The sequence below is a fragment of the Pteronotus mesoamericanus genome, unplaced genomic scaffold, assembly GCF_021234165.1.
Source record: "Pteronotus mesoamericanus isolate MK-2021 breed Mesoamerican mustached bat unplaced genomic scaffold, CSHL_Meso_final contig_73, whole genome shotgun sequence".
Taxonomy (NCBI): domain Eukaryota; kingdom Metazoa; phylum Chordata; class Mammalia; order Chiroptera; family Mormoopidae; genus Pteronotus; species Pteronotus mesoamericanus.
The window spans coordinates 28,368,694-28,390,183 of record NW_026555245.1 but is presented as its reverse complement, the minus strand read 5'-3'; the positions used below and the strand labels follow the sequence as shown (position 1 = coordinate 28,390,183).

General features: G+C 34.3%; 1 protein-coding gene across 15 annotated transcripts in view; it reads left to right on the top strand.

Moving 5' to 3' along the window:
- The window catches only part of MPDZ (multiple PDZ domain crumbs cell polarity complex component), a 172,634-nt gene that overhangs the window by 28,962 nt on the left and 122,182 nt on the right, over window positions 1-21,490 (top strand). For all 15 annotated transcript variants that reach the window (XM_054583164.1, XM_054583162.1, XM_054583160.1 and 12 more), the window contains exons 2-3: window positions 1,598-1,661; window positions 3,097-3,263. In XM_054583164.1, the coding sequence (XP_054439139.1) occupies window positions 1,646-1,661; window positions 3,097-3,263 (183 nt within the window). In that variant the 5' untranslated portion in view covers window positions 1,598-1,645. The remainder of the gene's footprint in view (window positions 1-1,597; window positions 1,662-3,096; window positions 3,264-21,490) is intronic.

Below are 21,490 nucleotides of genomic sequence, written 5' to 3'. Positions count from 1 at the left end.
TACATAGATCTGGGCTTCCTTATGTTGGGGTATCTTTACTTTTTAATTGTCAGAAGTTAATAATTTTTTTGAGAGAGGAAACCTAATTGTATGCTATTTTATGAAGGAATATTATAGCCTCCTTGTCAGTAAGAATAAAAAATATGACTAGCTTATTTTTAAGATCTCCCGGTGTTTTTCCCAATGAAACCATGCAGTGCCTGGTTTTGGAATGTTCATCTATATGGACTCAGTATTAATCCTTATGTATTTTATAATTATGATTTATACAGTGATCTGGAAATTGACATGTTTTATTTATCTCATTTATCATATTCGCAATGAGTAATATGTTCTCTGGGAAACTACAGTTCAGATGCTTGGCCCCTTCCTTGCTCAAGGCCACACTGCTATCTAGGTTTCAGTTCCAGGTTAAAGCCAGTGCCCTCTCATTGTGACATCAGGACATTTTTTAAAACAAGTGCCAGTGGTTGAGCTAATTGACTGGAATGAAGCTGTTGGTTTCAGTAGTATATTTTAAATTGGGGTAAGGAAAGTCAGTAAGTACTGTTCTCTGTTATACACAGAGCTAATTGCAGGCATTGATGGTCCATGCATGTGTGTGTACACACACACACACACACACCCCCCAACACACACCCCCCCTCCCCCAACATACTTCCATTTTTCCAAATGTTTCTCTTAAAGAAACAACGGGGCAACTTCTTCCTTCTCAAAGAAATACCCTTTCTTATCCTCCAGATGAAAGTGAGGATGTGTTTTGTAGATTCCTTTGTTGAATTGTTGACTGACTTCCTGATGACTCAGTTTTCTGCAAGACAAAGGGTAGATTTAACTATGGAGACTGTGCAAAATTGTTGGACAGAGATTAAAGATGGGTTAGTGATGTAGACATGGTCAGTGGAGAGCTGAATTCAATACTTTATCTAGATGAGTATTGTCAGAGAAAGACGAGATGTGTGTGAATTGAAGGATTTGAGAATTTTTTTGTTGTTGTTTTTATTGGGAAAGAAGAGAATATTATAGCTAGGTGAGTATTTTGAAAACCTTTGAAGAGTCTTTTTTTAAAATTTAACATTCTTTTATTCAGTTTTTCATCCGTGATTTAATGCATTATGTCCCAGTGGCTAGAGTAGTACTTGAGTGTCATAGTTCATTTTTAATGGTATGTATCTACTGTCTGCCCAGTTACACTATGAACTTTCAAGGCCAGGATCACATCTTCTGCTTTTTACATTTCAATTTTTTGCCCACAGAATTTCTTATGTAGAGTCAGGTTAGCTTCTTACTCCGTGGGTAAGGATCTTTAAATGAATCCAAGATTTTAGTGAGCTATATTGAGTAACTCTTAGGGAAATATTTTGGATATGTCTGTAATTTTATTTAAAAGAGATTTTATGCCATTCACCTCATTTTGCAAGTATTACCTGCAAATGTAAGATTTTTTTTGCCTGGAAGGAGAACTATCTTTTAAGTCAACAAAGTTTTAGTGGTCAGAGGAATTACAGTAATATCATGTGATTTCTGTAGTATATAGTTTCAGAATCTAATTTTAAAGTTATGATTAAACATAACTGTTTCATTTTTTTCTCCCCAGAGTTCCATTTTGGTTGCTGTATATAGAGAACACTGAACATTGAAAAAAATGTTAGAAACTATAGGTAAGACCTATTTCTTTTTGACTATTTTATAAGAATTGAAAGTCCTTCCAATGGGATCTTTGAAATATGGTATGTTCTAAATAGCAGGAGTCTGTTGTAACTCAGTTTTAAAAGTTTTTATCCACTAGCATTATACTAAGGTCATGTGTTTCTATATTTGTACAATTTCACCTGAAGTGTTATAAAAACATCATTTATAAGCAAAAGTTAAAAGCATATATATGTTTTACTAATTATGGGTTTTATGTTTAAATGTAAACCCAGTTCTTATGTACGAACCTAATGCTGGCTTTTTATTCGGAGATACCATGGGAAATAGCACCTAGAATTAAGTTTTCATCTGTATCTTTATTATTATTTGCTTTTAAAATTCTGCACATAAGTATGTATTGTTTGTTTAAATTTGTGTGTGTTTGTGAACTTATAATCAGCATTAATTCATGTTTTAATTTCCCAATTTCTGTGTAATTCCACATTTAATGTTATAGAAAGTATCTCTGGTGATAATTCTTATTTTTTATTACTATGATATGGCAAATATATTTTAATATATATAACATATATTCCATTAGGACATATAATTGAACAGTCTCCATTTAAAAAATAAATATGGTTTCACTTCTAAGTAAGAGAGAGAGAAAAGGAGAGAGTGGGTGAGTATGTACATGCCTATGCACATGCTTAGGGGGATGTTTTTAATTATTATTTTTGGTAGAAATTCACTATCTGGTAGAACATGAAGGTAAGATTCTAGGATTATTATTACTGTTATATTCTTATATATTTTGCAGCTTTGTGCCTGATACATTAAATGGTCAATTAATATTTGAATTATGGTATTTGAAAATTAATTATATGTGTAAATTTGCTATTTAAATTTGGGGGAAAACCCATAAAACATTAAAAGTTGTGTTTTTGAAATGACATGCATTACTGTGATATATTTTGAAGTAAATTCTCATGTATAGAATGCTTTTTAATATATAAAATCGTCATATTTTGGATGTTATGACATTTTCCAAATTCACTTATATGTGAATTATATTTCTAATTTTTCTTACATGTAAATAAATTTTTAACAGGTGAAAATATCAGCATTTGCAAGACTACTGAGCATTTAGTCTTCAATAGTTTTTATTAAAGTAGAAATAGCTGGCATTAGAACCCAAATATACTTTATTTGAATTAGATTCTGTACTTTAAAATTAGTTGCATGTATCATACACTATAATCAATTCCCCACTTTCAAATAAACTTTCTTATAAGAGACTTTAAGGTTGAGGGACATATTTATAGTGACATGTTTCAGTCCCTCTTTTTTTTTCTGAGTCAATTTTATGCTCTCAAGAAGGAACAGTTTTAGGATTTCTGTCAGCATAGGTTGATGTGTGTGTTTGAATCCTGTTGTATTGATTGATGCTGCTCTTTGGTATAGATAAAACCCGGGCCCTGCAGGCAGCAGAGCGCTTACAGGCCAAACTGCGAGAACGTGGGGATGTGGCAAACGAAGACAAACTGAACCTGTTAAAGTCGGTCTTGCAGAGCCCACTCTTCAGTCAGATTCTGAGCCTTCAGACTTCTGTGCAGCAGCTGAAAGACCAGGTAGGACATCGTTCACCCAAAGCAGGCATTCGCAGCTTGGCATAGATCTTGTGAAAGGCTTGTGTTTTTCTCAAAGGCTGAATTTTGTATGTGTTAATGAATAGTTAATGAAGTCATTTAAACCTCCAAAGGAGACATTCAGATTCACTGTGGCTTTTTCCCCCCTAGTTATTTTTGTAATGGTTGTTGCTGTATATTGTAGATGATATGACATTGTGTTGAAAGTTGTGTGAATGCTAAAGAATGAGCCCCTACGGGAGGAGGGGATAATGAAATATGTTTAGAGTAGGTGGCTGTAGACTTGGTTTCCGTCATCATGAAAGCTCATTGTTCATGTGATTTTGCTCATTCGGATTCAGACATTCAGTATACTTACAAGATTTCAGATGAGCCTGGATTTGCATGTGTAATCATGTGTGAAGAAGGGAAATCACCTCCATTTTAAAAGTAAAAAGAATAATTACACTGTCATCAGTTAGAGGAATTGCAATTCTCACTTCTTAAAGGAGTGTAAGTAGCCGTTCCTTCCATGACAGCATCAGATGGTGATAAACATTAGAACTTCTAAATGTAACAGTTTTCTCTGTAAAAATCATGAGCATTAAAAAGCCTAGCATTTATATTAAAACAGAAATACATCACAATGACAGAATGAAAATTGAAGTCAGTTCTTTGAATTTACTAATTAAATCACCATTTTTCAGGTTTAAAACAAATATTTTAGTGGGTTTTTTATTTTCTTTTATCTTTTATCCTCACTCAAGGACATTCTCTCATTGCTTTTAGAAAGAGAGGAAGGAGAGAAAGAAACAGATGCGAGAGAGAAGCATTGATTGGTTGCCTCCTGTATGCACCCAGACAGGGGACTGAATCCTTAACCCAAGTATATGCCCTGACCAAGAATCTAACCCACAACCTTTTGGTTACGGGATGATGCTCCAACTAACTGAGCCACAATGACCAGGGCAAAAAAATAAGTAAATAAATAAATAAATACATACATACATATATAAATACATAAATAAATAAATAAATAATTAAAATGATTGTTACCCTCACAAGGTTTGAAGTCAATCTATGCCTTCAATCCAAGTTAATTCTCATTCTAATATTTTTAGCATTAGTTTAATGGTATTGGATGATTTGCTAGTAAATATTCTGCTTAAAAGGTTAAAAATGAAACTTAAGACTAGTTTTATAATTCAGTGATAAAACAGTTCCAATTAAAAAAACCTGAAATATGTGCCAAGTGCAAAAAGAACAAATAGTAGCAATAGAGAAGGAATTGTTTAATGTCATGAAACTTCTTAATCTAGATATTTTGGTAACCAAAAAGTTAAATCAAGAAGAAACTTTAAAAATATTTTTCTCTAGTGAATTTCTACTTAACGATTCTTAAAGTCATTATCATGAATTATTGAAAAGGGGTGGTGTTTTGTTATATGTAGTTGTATTTGTCCCCTTTGCAAGTTATTGAAAAGATTGGTTTTAGAGACTCATTTTCAGAATGGATGGGCAAGGTTTTGGAGAAGCCAATATCCTGAATATAAATGTGATTATAATGGGAAAAACTATTTGTTTTTTCAGAGTGTGAAGTCGAGCAGGTGTCTTTCCCACTTGTATTATGAAGCTATGATTAGAATGAGAGGAAAAGTTAAAACAAAAAGTCCCAGTAAGTATGTAAGGAGATGCCACTAGTTCAGCGAGATAATTGTAAAAATGCCCCTTGTAGTCAGCCTGATGAAAGCGGACTAGCGTTTACACTTACAGGTCTGCCCAAGGGAGGGGGTCAGTGGGCCTACTTGTTGTTGAGCTTGTTTTACCATTTCCAAGTAGGAAATAAGCTCCAAAACTGTTTTTGAGCCCCACATCATTCAGCTGCAACTGCCTTGGAAATCTGTGAAGCATAATATCATCACATGTCATCTGCGACTATGTACAGTGTGATGTTTTTGTGTTAATGATTAGACACTGATATATTTGAGGACTAAGTGAGCTGTGAGGTTTGTGAATTCTGAAAGCATGTCTCACTTGCCTTTGGACTTTCGTCTCTTAGGTCACCTGTTCGAGTACTGAAAGGGACCAAGGAAACCACGTGGCCCACACTCTGCTTATTACAACGACTTAGGGAGGATGGGTGACTAGAATTCAGTTTTCTTGGCCTTGCCAGGCACCACCCTTGCCCATTTCTGACTGTACAGCCCATCTCACATAATTTTCCCCCAAAGGCAGAAAATTGGTCTTTATCTGATAAAAGTTTAATTTCTGTTAAAACCACTGACAGCTTCTTAGTTGTTTTGATTCTTTTCTTTGGTCTCCATTCTTTACTAATTCAATTTCATTCATTTATTGAACCAGATTTTTGTCTTGGATGACTAGAGTAAAATTTCAGAAACTTGTAGTATTTTCTGTTTTAAAGTTTAAACACAAAAATTCGAAACTTTGTTAGATTTAAATTCTCTATATAGTTTACCAACTATATTATTATTAATATTTATTAATATTAATATTAATATAATATCATTAATATTTATAGTTTAATATTTAATTAATACACCTAAGGAATGAAATATTTTTGTGCTTTTAAACCAGTAACTACATAAATCTGATCCACAGTGGCTAGCTTTTGTTTATTATCTTATACCTGAACTATATTTTCAGATGTATAATTTTATATGCACCATAGGTACAAGTTACTGTTGCCATCTTTGTTAGTATTATTGGTGTATTCGACCCCTCTGATTTTATCCATCATAATTCTGCTCTCTTCAAAAGCAAAGGGAGTGAATAATTGAAAAGCTCGAGGTATACGCAGCATATTCGAGACCATGATCATATAGCTGCTTTGATGGCAGGTGTTGACATGCCATGTTGAATTGAGCCTACTACATTTCCTCTCAGATCCTCCTCATTATGTCTATTCAATAATGTTTAATTTTTCTAATTTGCTTCTTCAGTATTAAGACTGCTCTTAGATATCAAACTGTTTCCCTTTGGCAAATTAAACACTTGACAGGTGTGTAACTGAGAGGGCAAAAAAAAAGCCATGCCCTGAAGGGATGTGCTATTTAAATATTGTCAAAAATATTAACAGGACTGAGAGTATAATTGATGCCTCTGTTTAAGTCTGACGCATCGTGCATTGTTCTAACCGCCAGCTAAAAGGATGTGTGCTATTAAACCTGAATAATCTCTAATGGCTCCAGTTTATTTCCTACTGCATGAGTCGTGTTAAGTGAAGAGAAGGAAAAAAAAAAAAAGAAATGTGACTGTGTGTCAATGATGTTTCAAGTACAAATTCTCCAGTAGTGTCCTCCCTGTCACCTAGCCATCACAGCTAATAACTGCAGGGCTCACTGTGTATTCATTACAAAACTCCAGCCATTGAGGGGCAAATAAACACATTAGCAGTTTGATAATAGAAACTTGTCAGCCATGAGGAAATCGGATTTGCATATTTACTCTATGATGCTTCCCCAGTCCTGTATAGGTGTATGCTACTTTCCTGATGAATTAATTGCCTTGCCTTAAGAATTGACCACGGGCAGTAAATGAAACATTTTTCCCTGAGTTAGTTGTAAGAAAACTGTGGATTAAAATTACTAATTTCATTAGTAGTGTGGGACTAATATTTAAAAATGTATATTGCTGGAGTATTTTTCTTTTTTTTTTTTCTTTTTCTTTTTTTTTAAAGCAATGGCAGCAGAGACCAATTCTAAGATTGAAGAAATGATGTGGGTAATTCAGGTTAGAAGAGCTGCTAATATGGGAAAGAAGCCCCAAGGCACAGAATATTCAGATGGCTCTCCTTGTAGTGATTTCTAGATTTCTTGGAGTGTGACACTCTTACTTTGTTGTTCTTTTCATTAGATATTTCCAGGCTCCTACTTTATTCACCATTCTCCCAGAAAAGTCTTAGATTTTGTTTATTTATTTATTTATTTATTTATATAAAATCTAGATTCATAAAGTATATATACACAAAATTACATCATACTTTTCTAAGTTCTTCCTTGTAGATTTTGACATCTCTTTAAATAATTGGTAAGATACCAATTTCACATAAAATCAAGTTGGAAATTACTGTTCAATGTTGATGAATGTTATATTTTTTAGTTTTACTTTTGAAATATCTTCATGGTATAAAATTTTGATTTATATTTCTGTTTATAAGTTTTACCTTAGTTTGGTTTTTAAGTTTAACCTGAGTTTGGTTTATATTTCTGTGTTTCTAAGTGTTATTGTTCACATTCCAAAGAAGTATTTGACACAACCTTTGATGGCAAAACATGTTAATTGTTTTTTTTATTTATTTTTTTATTTATTTTTAGACAAAGGTGAAGGGAGGGAGAAAGGGAGACAGACATCAATGTGTGGTTGCCTCTTGTGCATCCCCAACAGGGGACCTGGCCCGCAACCCAGGCATGTGCCCTGACTGGGAATTGAACTGGGGACTCTTTGATTTGTAGGCCCGCACTCAGTCCACTGAGCCACAGCAGCCAGGGCTGATTAATAGTTGATTCAAAGATAAAGCTAAACAAACATCGAATAAAAATATTAGAACTTGATATTTCCAGCACCGTGGGTTACTAAAATTAATTATATCATTTAATTTCTATTTCCCAGATACAAAGGTAAAACCAAACCAAACCACAACAACAGAAAGAAGTGGGAGATTATGTATTATTCAATGTAAGACATCATTCAGTGAGCCAATTTTTTGCTTGGCAGTGGGAGGGTTAAATCACAGATGCTTTATAAAAGAAGGTTCACAATCATTTATTAATAAACCTTTACTGAACACCTAAAATCAATAAAAGTCCAATGAATAAATAAGATGGAAGTTCTCACTATCCAGAGGGGGAAATAGAACATATATATTCTTCTGTAATTAAATAGAAAAACAAGAAGGGGGGTGATATGAGAGGAAGGAATTACTAACTTTGACTAGAAGAAAAAGTCTCCCTGGAGATAACATGGGTCTTGAAAAATGATTAAAAATTTTGTGCAAAGATAGGGGAAATAATTTCAGGCAGTGGGAACAACGTTTACATGGGTACAGAGCAGTTCTCAACTGGGTGTGATTTTTACATCCCCCCTTCCTAGGAGACATTTGACAGTGTCTGGAGACATGCTTGATTGTCCCAGTTTGGGGGTGGGGGAGAGCACGGCACAGACATGTAATGGGTGGAGGCCAGGGATGCTGCTAAAAATCCTCAATGCACAGAACAGCCCTCCAGAACAGAATTACTGGGCTTATAAAGTGTGCACTGCTGAGATTGAGAATCTGAAATAATCACATACAGACCTGTGTTATCAGAGAAGTAGAATATATACAGGTTATTGGTAAGAAAGAAAACTTTCAAGTCAGATATGAAGGATTTAGTAATTTGGGGCTTTTTAAATCATCTTTGCTCTTTTGCATGCAACTTTCTGTACCAAACTTCATTGTATCAAGTTGAAATTACATTAGTTCTCTTTTCCAACTGTTCCATTAAACACAGCATTTTAACAATCAATAACTTATCTTTCCACATTTAAAAGATTGTAGTAAAAACACATAAAATTAAGGTAAGAGTTTTAATGACAGTTTGATATGTAAGACCTTAAATTGTATTTGTAAAATACATGAATTATTCCTCTACGATATGTTTCTTTCATCTTTCTAACAATGAAGAATACAGAGTGAGAATACCTCACATTCAGACTTACAGAAGTGATGGCTTTTCTTCCAGAGAGTACATGAGGAAGTGTACATACTCTTTTTTTATGATGCTTTGTCTTAAAACAGGAGCAAATTTTAGAGAACCTAGAGAAATAGTTAACATGCATTGCAGAGGGTCACTTTCAAATATCTGATATCAGTTGGGAGTGCTAAATGAAATCCCCGCTATTCTGAGGCATGTCTACAGCACCACCATCAATAGGCATGTATTTATAGACTGCTAAATAAAGTTTATGGACAAAATGTTGAGGTATGCTACTTTTAAGTGTAGCATTAGTAACTGGCAATTTCTTTCATTTATATTTTTAAGATTGATGGAAAGATGAGAATTATTTATTGAATTTATTGGGATGACATTAATAACATTACATAAGTTTAATGTATACAGTTCTATTTCAGTATGATACATGATCTGTGCATTGTACTGTGTGTTTACTACCCCAAATCAAGTCTCCTTCTATCACCATTTATCCTCCCTTTACCCTCTTCTACCTCCCCCCACTGCCTTTTCCTCTGGTATTTGCTGTGCTGCTGTCTGTCTGTCTGTGTCTGTGAGATTTTTTTTTCCTGTTTTGGTTAATCCCTTCTCCTTTTCACACAACCTCCTGTCCACGCTGACAGTCATCAGTCTGCCTTCTATCTATGAATTTGTTTCTATTTAGTTTATTTTGTTCATTATATTCCGCATATAAGTGCAATCATATGGCATTTGTCTTATTCTGTCTGGCTTGACTAACATATTGCTTTTCAGTCCATCTGCACTGTTGGAAATGGTAAGATTATTCCCTCTTCTCTCTCCTCCCTCCTCCATCTTTCATCCTCCATCCTTCATCCTCCTTTCCTCCTTCCTATTTTTACCACTGAGTAGTAATCCATTGTGTAAGTTTTTTACGGCCAAGTAGCATTCCATTGTGTAAATGTGCCACAGCTTTTTTTAATCCACTCATCTATTGATAGACACTTGGACTTCTTCCAAATCTTGGCTATTGTAAATAACACTGCAATGAACATAAAGATGCATATATTCTTTCAAATTAGTGTTTCAGGTTATTTTTGGATATATTCCCAGAAGCAGAATTACTGGGTCATAAGGCAGTTCCATTTTTAATTTTTTGAGGAATTTCATACTGCTTTCCACAGAAGCTGCACCGGTCTGCATTCCCACCAGCAGGGAACGAGGGTCCCCCTTTCTCCACCTCTTTGCCAGCACTCATTGTTTGTTGATTTATTGATAATAGCCATTCTGAAAGGTTTGAGGTAATATCTCATTGTGGTTTTAACGTGCATTTCTCTGATAATTAGTGACACTGAGCATTTTTTCATGTTTATTGGTCATCTGTATGTCCTCTTTGGAGAAGTGTCTATTGGATCCTCTGCCCATTTTTTAACTGGATTGTTTATTTTTCCTTTACATATGCATGAAATGAAATTCTTTTCTATCCCTTTACTTTTAGTCTGTGTGTATGGAAAGATGAGAATTTTGATAGCTGAGTATTTTGTTCCTCTCTTTTGAGTTTGGTTGACAGGAAAATACTGTTTTGTGCAATTCATGTCTCTAAGAGCAGGAATGACTGTTTCCTCAGGTTTACTTTATTATTTATGTAAGTGACAAAAAAATGACCCCTCTATGGTTTCTAATTTGAGACTGAAATGAAGATGATTCATCTATAGGCTTGCAATCAGTAAAGGGGAAATGACTCCTGTCTCTCAAGAATGCACATATTAAATTATGACGTGGTGTCACTAAGAGGAAGAGGAGAAAAAGAAAGAATATATGCCTTATCCCCATTAACAGAAATTATCTAAAAATGGACTGGAATTCTTTCCTGTGTATATTGCTTGTGAAAATGAAGAAAAGTTTTTCTTATCCCTGAAGTGGTTTTACTTTTATGGTTGAGTATTGCAGTCATGTACCAGAAAAGAGTCTGTTTCTTGAGACTTTAATGTACATTGTCTAGAAGTTTAAAGAAAAGGAGTGATTCTTATGTTTTTGCATTTACCATAAAGTTTATTTACTGTAGGAATTTCAAATACTTTATTTTTGGTACAATAACAGCTTTTAAATGTTTGTTCCTTTAACTAAAAGTTTGTAAATATAGAGCCTTTGAAAAGACTAAAATTCTTGTTTTATCCTGGGCAAGAAGGCACTTTTCATGCTTTTTATACAGTGCTGAATTAAAATGCAACACCATCTTGCTATTGGGTATGCATGTGTGTCTAAAACAGCAAATGGTGCTAATTGTATGGTATCTTTGTGACAAAGTTAAATGATCTTTGGAGGAAAAAAATGTGAAATTTACTGGATATAACCTAAATGAATGTTTAACCCAGGAAGTAAGAACAGTCAGTTTACATTTGAAGCTTTAGTAACAATAACAATTACCTTTAAGAAATCCCCATGTACTGTGAACTTTGTCTCATTTAACGAGTCCATCGGCTCAGAGGAAGGTGGGGGTTATCCCTATTTTTGCCCAGTGAGGAAACTGTGGTTTAAAGAGGTTATGTAACTCATTTTGGACCACATAGTTATTCATTGGTAGATGTAAGAGAAGAATCTAAGTCTTCTACTTAGTCAATGTTTTTTTTTTCTTTTAATTTATACTATTTCTAAATCTTTAGTTCTCTAAAATAAAGGAACAGATAAATTGGAAAAAAACAGTTAATAGCATTCCTAAAGAGAAATGCACTTAAATGAAATATTTTTTAAACTTAAATTTATTGTCATTTCTCTTAAATTCTGCTCATAAATTTTAACCAGAGGGCCTTTAAAACATAAACTAGAACTTTCATTCCTTTTTTATTTATAGTTATACTTGATTTTAAAGCAAATGTAGATAGTGAAATAAAGAGACAATATGGCAAAGTAACATTAGTCTTCACGTGTTCATTTTCATATACAGTGGTGGGCAAATGTAGGTTAACAGTTGTGAGAATGCCAAACACAGTTAATAAAGCTACTGTAATAATCATAATCTACATGTCTTTTTCCATATGAATAACAACCTACTTTTGCCAACCCTTGTATTTATATTGTACTTTTCTGTAAGGTTTTATTTTTATTTTTCCCTAAGCATACTATGGACAGTGAATCAGTTCTATTTGTCTTCTAGAAATGTGGGACTGATAGGAGAAACAACTGAAAAAATCCTAACATGTAGTTTGTCTACGTTTTCATTTCCTGAATTACTATTTGCCTTGGCATTTAAAATAGATTAACTTAATTTTTATATCTTCTCCTGTTTGATGTAGAAAATTTCAGCATCCTTTGATAACAATATTATTTTTGGTTAAGCTACATTCTTTAAATTTTTTCCCTTGGAAGTTTTGCTAAGAAAGCACAGAAGTGTTGAGATTTAAATAAAGAAAAGACATTCTGCAAATGCATATCAACACACATGTCTAGACTGTGGTGTATATGCTGTGTTCCACTTGCCATTTTTTCTTAACAAGCATAAAAAGCAGTTTAGGAATTAATTGTATTTTAGATTTGTTTGGAATCCATTTACTACTTTGGGGATAAAAACTGTGGCATATTCACCTTTGAGTACCTTATACCTAACGTGGTTCTTTGCTCAAACTCAATAAATGATTGCTTAATTAACGAATACATGAATATTCTTAAATATCCAGAACTGTTGTACATTAATATTTATCTTTCCTTATTAACTATCTAATTTTAACATAAATAAATTAGCCAAGTAACTGCAATTATGTTGAAAGCACCAAGTTTTTCTCGTGGTGACCATATTGATAGGATATTCCTCCTCCTCCTCTTCATCTTCATCATCATCATTATCATTGCATGAACAGGTATTAAATTCTCACTGTATGTCAGGAACTATTCTGTAGTTACCTGTTCATCATTACAACAATACTATACAGTATATAATCTCCTTATTTTACATATGGGGCAGGGAGTGGAGGCACAGAGAAATTAAGTGGTAGAGCTAGTATTTGAATGCAGGCAGGCTGACTCTAGAGCCTAGGTCTTAATCATGAAGCTGGGTCATTTTCTGTTTCACTCTTCTCAGAAACAATGTGATGAACATAATTCAAGGCTTTCCTGGTGATTTGAGGCATCATTTTGATTATCTGATCTCAGATGCAGCCATTGCTATGTAGTGTAGACAGTCATAATCCAGACTTGTATTTTGGCACTGATACTTATTAGTTGATGATCTTAAGCAAGACTTTATTTCTTCAAATGAAAGAGTGTGTGTGTGTGTGTGGGGGTGTGTGTGGGGGGGTGTGTGTGTGTGTGTGTTCATTGACCCTCTTTCTCCTTTAGTTGAAAAGTAGGAACTAAATAACATGGATCTAGCAACCCTAAGGCATAAGCCTGATTGATGCTTACCAAGCACCTAATGAATATTAGTACTCTTATTACTTCTCCTGATGTTTGAATTTTAATATTCTAAGGCAGCAGTTCTCAAGCAGTTTGCTCTCATGACCTCATTTTACTCTTAAATATTACTAAGGACCACAATGTGCTTTTGTTTGTGTGGTTTTATACATCAGTATTTATCAAGTTTGAAATTAAAGTTGAGAAATATTTTAAATTTTTCTTTCATAATACATCTTGAACTGGCAGTAATAAACCTATGATATTTAAAATTAGTGAGCTGGGTAGCTCAACTGGTTCGGGTGTCCTCCTGGTATGCCAAGGTCTCAGGTTCCATTGCAGATCAGGGCGCTTACAAGAATCAACCAATGAATGCATCAATAAGTCGAACAACAAATCAGTGTCCCTCTCTCTGTTTCTGTCTCTCTCTCCTCCTACCACCTTAAAATCAATAACTAAAAAAATAGAAGAGAGGCATTGCTTTACATTTTTGCAAATTTCTATTAGCTTCTGCATTTGATCTCTGGTTTTGTCATCTTAGTTGACATATTTGGAGAAAATCTGACATCACACAGATATTTAGCTCAGAAAGATTGGAGTATAGCCTTTTTATTTTTTCAGCATCTTTAAAAAAATTTATTGAGCATGTTATTACAGTTGTCCCAGTTTTTCCCTCTTTGTCCCCTCCACCCAGCACCTCTACTCCCTCTGGGATCACCCCTCTTTTGTTCATGTCATGGGTTATGCATATAAGTTCTTTGGCCACTCCGTTTCCTCTGCTTGCTCTTAACAGCCCCATGCCTATTCTGTAACTAACAATTTGTACTTCCTAATCCCTTCACCTTTTCCTCCATCCCCCAGACCCCTACCCCACTGGACAAGATCCCAGTGTTCTCCATATCTGTGATTGTGTTTCTGTTTTGCTTTGCTTAGTTTGTTTTTTAGATTCAGTCATTGATAGTTATGTATGTATTGCCATTTTAATGTTCATAGTTTTGATCTTTTTCTTAAATAACTCCGTCTAATATTTCATATAATAATGGTTTGGTGATAATGAACTCCTTTAGCTTTACATTGTCTGGGAAGCACTTTATCTGCCCTTCAATAATAACAGCTTTTCTGGATAGAGTAATATAGGTTATAGGTCCTTGCTTTTCATCACTCAATACTTCTTGCCAGTCCCTTCTTGCCTGGAAAGTTTCACTTGAGAAACAGCTGACAGTCTTACAGATACTCTTTTGTAGGTAACTCTGCTTTTCTCTTAGTGCTTTTAAAATTCTCTCTTTAACTCTTGGAATTTTAATTATGATGTGTCTTGTGTGGTCCTCTTTGGTCCATCTTGTTTGGGATTTTCTGTGCTTCTTGGACTTGTATGTATTTTTCCTTCACCAAATTATGGAAGCTTTATTATTTTTCAAATAGGTTTCCAATTTCTTGCTCCTTCTTTTCTCCTTCTGGCATGCCTATAATGTGAATGTTGGCACCCAGTGGAGAGTTACAGACAACATCAGACCACCACCCAACCACCCTCACAAACCACAGAGGGAGGTGGTTACTGGCCAGGGGTCACAGCTAGTTCAGTCAGCTTGCTGGCCTGGGTAAATCCCTCCCCTTGACCTGCTGACAACAATCAAGACTCATCTACAAGAGAAGGGATTACTCAGCCCGCATAGAGGGTGCACCTTGCGTACCCAGCTTGGGGGATAGGGGAGGCTATGCCACTGGACCCTACAGGACACGTACTTCATTAGGCCACACTATCAAGACACAGAGTCAAAGAAGCTCTACCTAATACATAGAAACAAACACGAGGAGGCTGCCAAAATGAGGAGACAAATATGGCCCAAATAAAATAACAAAACTCCAGAAACATAACTGAACAAAATGGAGATAAGCAACCTATCAGATGCAGTTCAAAACACTAGTTACGAGGATGCTCAGGGAGCTCAGTGGGTACTACAATAGCATAAAAATGATCCAACGAGAAATAATGAAGACACTAAGTGAAATAAAGAACAATTTACAGAGAATTGACAGTGGAGTTGATGAAACCAAAATCAAATGACTGACTTGGACTATAAGGAAAATGAAGACATCCAACCAGTACAGCAAGAAGGAAAAGGAATCCAAAAATCGAGGATAGTAGAAGGAGCCTGTGGGACAACCTCAGGTGTTTCAACATTTGCATCATAGGAGTATAACCTTTTTAGATATTTGTGGATATCCTTCTTTGATAGGGCACTCAAGCTCTTTGTAGTTTCTCAAAAATTAGTTACAATGTAGAATCTGAAACCAAATCAATGAAAATTTTGTTTTTAATTACAGTAAAATATGTCTCTCTTGCTCTTTGAACTTTTAAGCCTTTGCATAATTTTGTATCATCTTGGTAATCTGAAAACTTTGAAAAGTGGAAAAATTACATTTTATTGTATAGTATAAAAAATTAGACTTGATAGGATAGCTTCCCATTTTATGAACAGAGTCTTTCAACTATGGAAAGTTGTCAAGCTTAAGGTTGCAGTTATAAGTTCCAAAATTCTGATTGTCACTTGAAAGCTCAAATTTTACTATTGGCAACAGTTGCTGTCAGTTGTTCTCGAAGTGACAGGCTTACTGTTTCCTTTTTCAAGAAATTATCTGCCATATACATACCTAAGTCTGTATAATCACTTTTTTATATTTAGTAATTTTTTCGAGTAATATGATACTCATGAAGAAAGTAGTTCAGCTTGCAACTCAAACAATGGTGCTTTTCCTTCAAACAAGTTTTATCTTTTATGCAGCATCAGTGCTTAAAAAGACATACTGTATACTCAAGAGTCAAAATTGAAAAAGATTAATAATTTTACTGCTTTATCAAGAACTTTTAAAATGATTGAATGGATGGAGAAATAGACTATTGCTGTGATAAGAGAAGCTGAAAATAATTTGTTGTCTTTTTCTTTATCAGCCTACCACAGACATCTCCCACATAATAATGCTAATAAAAAATAAAGGTATTATCGAAAGAGATCAAACAGTATGACAAAGAAACTTTTTTTTTTGAAATGAGTAGCATTGGAATCTTAGTAGAATATCTGGGGATAGGTTAAAGAATCCTGCTATATTTTATTTCACTGTAGGACTTAACTTTTTTTTTAACAGTAAGCTTAAAAGTTTTTTCTAACAATGTAAAATGAAGTTTGAAACATAAATGTGACTGCTTTAAATTTAATTTATTTTCTAGTCTTTATCCAAGTGTTCATGTATGTTTTAGGAAATTGGATTAGGATATCTGAATCTTTTCATATAAAGTATTTCTCAATATTTTAGTTGAATTTAGACCTTCTTTAAAAAATTAGTTTATTAAATACACATGGAGAACACTGCATTATGCTACCTGCACCCAACATTTTAGTGATTATGCATTTTGGATTGATTTTAATCAATATATTTTAAGATGGAATTTCAAGAAAGAATAAAATCTTTTTAGATGCAGCTTTGTGTGAGAACTCGATCATTTATAAAATAGCATAACCTGCTACTTGACCTTTCACTTAAGTTGATGACATTGTATAGAAGAAGTACAAAGTCTGCAGTCTTGTATTGATCTTGTCACTTAATAAATTGTAGCAGTCAGCATTGCTGTGGTAGATGTTGATCATCTATATATACTTGTCTAAATACCAAAAGGGAGAAGACAAGAATATTACATAATCTTTAATTCATATCTTTCTTTAGGTTTAAATGTTCTTGCCTTTCCATCTAGAGTTTCATGGTTGATAGTTTCCCCTTTTTGGCACAGGAATTTTAAGACAAACTGAAAGTATGTACTTGTTATATTGAGGGGCAGCAGCAGAAAATTTGCATTTTGGTGACTCAGAATGATGCCTTAACCATTCTATTTTTATGAATTGTAAAACAGTTTTTATTTAGATAAACATTCTTTGGTTAAGGAATTACTTTCTAAATTCCATTTCCTTTTAAGTTTAGCAGCCAATGATAGTCAACAGCTACTTTACAGTATCTACAAATTATTGTGTGGATTCTAGGCCACCATATGCTTTGTTGTTCAAAAGGAATAGCTAATAAAAGAAAAGTATTCTGTCTCAGTAGGTGGGTGAACTAATCTTGGTGGAGTAATTTTATGGGATATCTAACATATTAATGATTATGGAAAGCATAATCACCATCACCTAGAGCCCAATATCTTGAAGGTTTAAGGTGCTCAATACGTATTTGAATGAATGAAAGTAAGGTCTCATAATAAATGTAAAATTATGCTTATTTCATTTGAAAATGTCCCCCTTCCCTTTTTAAATTTGCTGTTACATTTTGTATCTTGTTTAGTTTAGGAGCTGTGAGCTACTTTATGTCCAAAATAGTCTCGTCACATTAAGCTAATCCCCTTTGAACATGCAACTCAATTTTTTTAATTAGCTTTAAAAATAAGGATCATTAAATCAGAGTGCCACCATCAATTATTGTGCAAGGGTTTGCCTGTTCAATAATGCATCAGAGTTCTGCTCTAATCAGTATTTCGCTGAAAGATTTATGGAAAAGGAGGCCTCCCTTGGTTCCAAACTTGAAATGCAGTTCTATTATGTATAAATTTTTTTTCCTGTGATTGCTACCATTTTAGGTGCTGTTTTTCATTGAATACTCTCAGCATCCTATCCATCTTTGCATTTTATATTTGGGATCAGTTCCAGAGAGCGTTTTACAGCATTTTTGTAAATCCCCCACCCCCACTTTTTTTTTTTTGGTTCTGCAAGAAAAAAAAAAAAGACAAGGTGCAAACTAAAAAAAAAACCGTCTGCATTTCTATGAAGTGCACCTGTTATGTCAGATTCTCCAGAGAGTGCCTCATTTCTTATTTCTCATTATGTTAAGGAGTAACAAACAAACAAAAATGGGAAATTGAATTAGCAATATGTGTTTATGAAATTTGTTTAAAGTCTTTGAAACTAGGGTTGCAAAAGCAGTGGTCATTTTTCTTGCTTAATTCAAGATACTATACGAGCTTTTAAGTGATAGATAGAAATGTAATATCCATCAGATGTACATAGTGTTTGGATCATTTTATTCTTATTGCTATACTGATCATTGAGAGTAAGTTGCAGTAATACAAACACAAGGAAATTCAGTTTGATCCTAAGCAGTCCTCTTTGTAGACAATTATATAAGTACTTTGGAAAGATTGATGTTGGCCATTAAAACAGAGCTAATAATATTAACTTCCTTTTCAATTAACAACCCAGAAGGGATAGATGAAATTTAAGAAGTCAATATTTCAGTATTTTGTAGCAGATTTAGTTAAGTGAATCTACATATTTGAAAAATTTGGTTAAGCTTAAGTGCATAGACCATCTTTACATGATCAAAATATTTTTAAAATGTTTAAGACATTGGTCTTTTTGAGTATTTTTGGAATGACTTTATAGAATAGGTATTATTGAAAAACATAAAAAGCAATGTATAATTTTGAAATCTCTCAATTACGTCAACCTAGTAACCGTGTGGGTCAAAATATTTTAGTGTAAAAATGTAAGATAACATAATGATTACTTTTTGTCTTATTATTTGGTCTGTAATTAAATGACTACAGGTTTTTAAAATGCATAATCTTCAGGGAAGAAAAATTTAACACATTTTCATAGTATTCATCTTGACTGAGTACTTGTTAAAGGATTTATTCTGGGAATGGAAATTAGCCAGTTGAATCCATATGAAGCCTGTGGAGGGTCATCCATCACAGCAATAGAGTAAGCTTCATTTTCAGATGTCTAGTTCTTATATTCTTCATCATTTAAGCTGAATGCCTGGTAATTGAACTTTAAATTCAGTGTCTGAATAGCTTGATATGTAGACTATTCTTACTTTTTTGAACAGGAGTGTTTTTATATCATCCATTGGAGTGCCCAGGCTCTGTGTTCTGATTGTATCACTTATTTTGAAAACTTTTTAAAAAGTCAGAAATAATGTACAGTAAAGAGAAAAATTATATAGCTCAAGGCATTTTTTTTTTGTAAATTGAATTTACACATATAATCTTCCACCTAAATCAAAGTATAGACAATTACCACTACTCTATAATACTTGTGGTATCTCCGCAGTCAATCCTAACTCTCTACCCCAAAGGAATCACTATTTTTTCTGGCCTATTTGAGAGGTAATTGAAATATAATATTGTATAAGTTTAAGATATATAACATTGTATTTGACACATGTATCTTGTGAAATGAATACCACAATTGAGTCAGTTAACACATCTATGAACTCATAATTACCTTTGTGTGTCTGTATGTGGCAAAAACATTTTAAGATCTATTCTCTTATCAGCTTTCGAGTATATAATACAATATTATTAACTATAGTCACCATGATGTGCATTATATCCCTGTAACCTATTCATCCTATAACTGGAAGTTTGTACCCCTTGACTGCCATCTCTCCAATTAATTCCCCCTTTCCCAAACCTCTGGCGGCCACCAATCTCCTTTGTTTCTATGAGTTTGGCTTTTTATATTTCCCATAGAGGTCAGATCACACACTCTTTTGACTTTTATCACATAGGTAAGTATTTGAATTTTATATAAATGTAAGCTAAGTATATACATTCTTTGTGTCTGGCTTATTTTTCTCATTTTGTATCTGTGACATTCATTTATATTACATGTAGTGGGAGTTCTTTTCCATTTTTCATTGTATGAATGTGCTAGGATATACTTGTCCATTCTTTTGTTGATTGTAATTTTGTTTTCTCTAGTTTTTTTACTACTGTAAATAAAGCTGTCATGCACATGTCATTTGATGTTCATAAGTGTATATTTCTCTTGGATATTAAGAGTGAAATTTATCCATCTTAAGGTATACAAGGTCTGTCTGGAAAAAGTCCAGCCATTGTTAATATAATGAGAATGGTTTGTGAAATTGATGTAGCCTGGTGGCCAAGGAGAGTGGACTGGAATGCACATGCATAAACAATGATGACTTCACTGTGCTTGTCAGTGGGGATAGTAGATGCCATTGAGTGAGCATAGGTACTGTGTGGCTGTCGTATTCAAAATGACTAAGCGAGTAGAGCAACAAATCCACATCAAATTCTGTGTTAAGCTTGGACATCCCTCCACAGAAAGTATTTGGATGATTCAGAAGGCTTTTAGGGATATGCAGTGAGTTCAGCACAAATAAAAGTGTGGCACAAATGCTTCAGAGATGGTCAAGAATCTGTTGAAGATAATCTATGTTCTGGAAGGCCTGCAACAAGCAGAACACCTGAGAATATTGAACATACATCGGCTACAATCAACAAAGATTGGTGGCTGACAGTGCAAGACCTAGAAGCTGATGTGGGGATTCCAAAAACTACTGTGTCTGAGATTTAGACGCAGGATCTTGGCATGAAAAGTGTCATAGCAAAATCCATTCCGCAGCTTCTACTACCAGAGCAGAAGGAACATTGTGCAGCAGTTGATAATGACTTGATTCAAACCACTACCAACGAATGAGATTTCCTCAAGAAGATCATAACTGAAGATTAATGGTGGGTCTATGGCTATGATCCAGAAGTGAAAGCCCAGTTGTCCCAGTGGAAGTCGCCTGGATCGTCATTCCTGAAGAAGTCGTGGCAAAGTCGCAGCAAGATCAAGGCCATGTTAACTGTGTTTTTTGATTGGGAAGATATTGTCCATCATGAGTATACCCCTCCAGGCCAAACAGTTAGGAGTACTACCTCAATGTTCTTCATGGATTGAGAGATGCAATATGATGAAAACAGCCGCAACCGTGGGCACCTGGTGATTGGCAGCTTCATCACAACAGTGTGGCTGTTCATGCATCACTTTTGGTGCAATGTTTTTGCGAAACATCAAATCACCTGGGTGACTCAGACTTCCTACAGCCCAGATTTGGCTTTGCAACTTATGGCTTTTCCCAAAACTAAGATCACCATTGAAGGGAAAGAGATTTCAGACCATTGATGAGATGCAGGAAAATACGATGGGGCAGTTGAAGGTGATTCCAACAAAGGATTTTGTATAGTATTTTGAACAGGAGAAGAGATGCTGAGAGAATCGTGTGAGGTCCCAAGGCTCCTTCTTTGAAGGGGACTGAGGCATCATTGCCCTATGTACAATGTTTCTTGTAATTGTATATTCTTCAATAAATGTCTATTTTTCG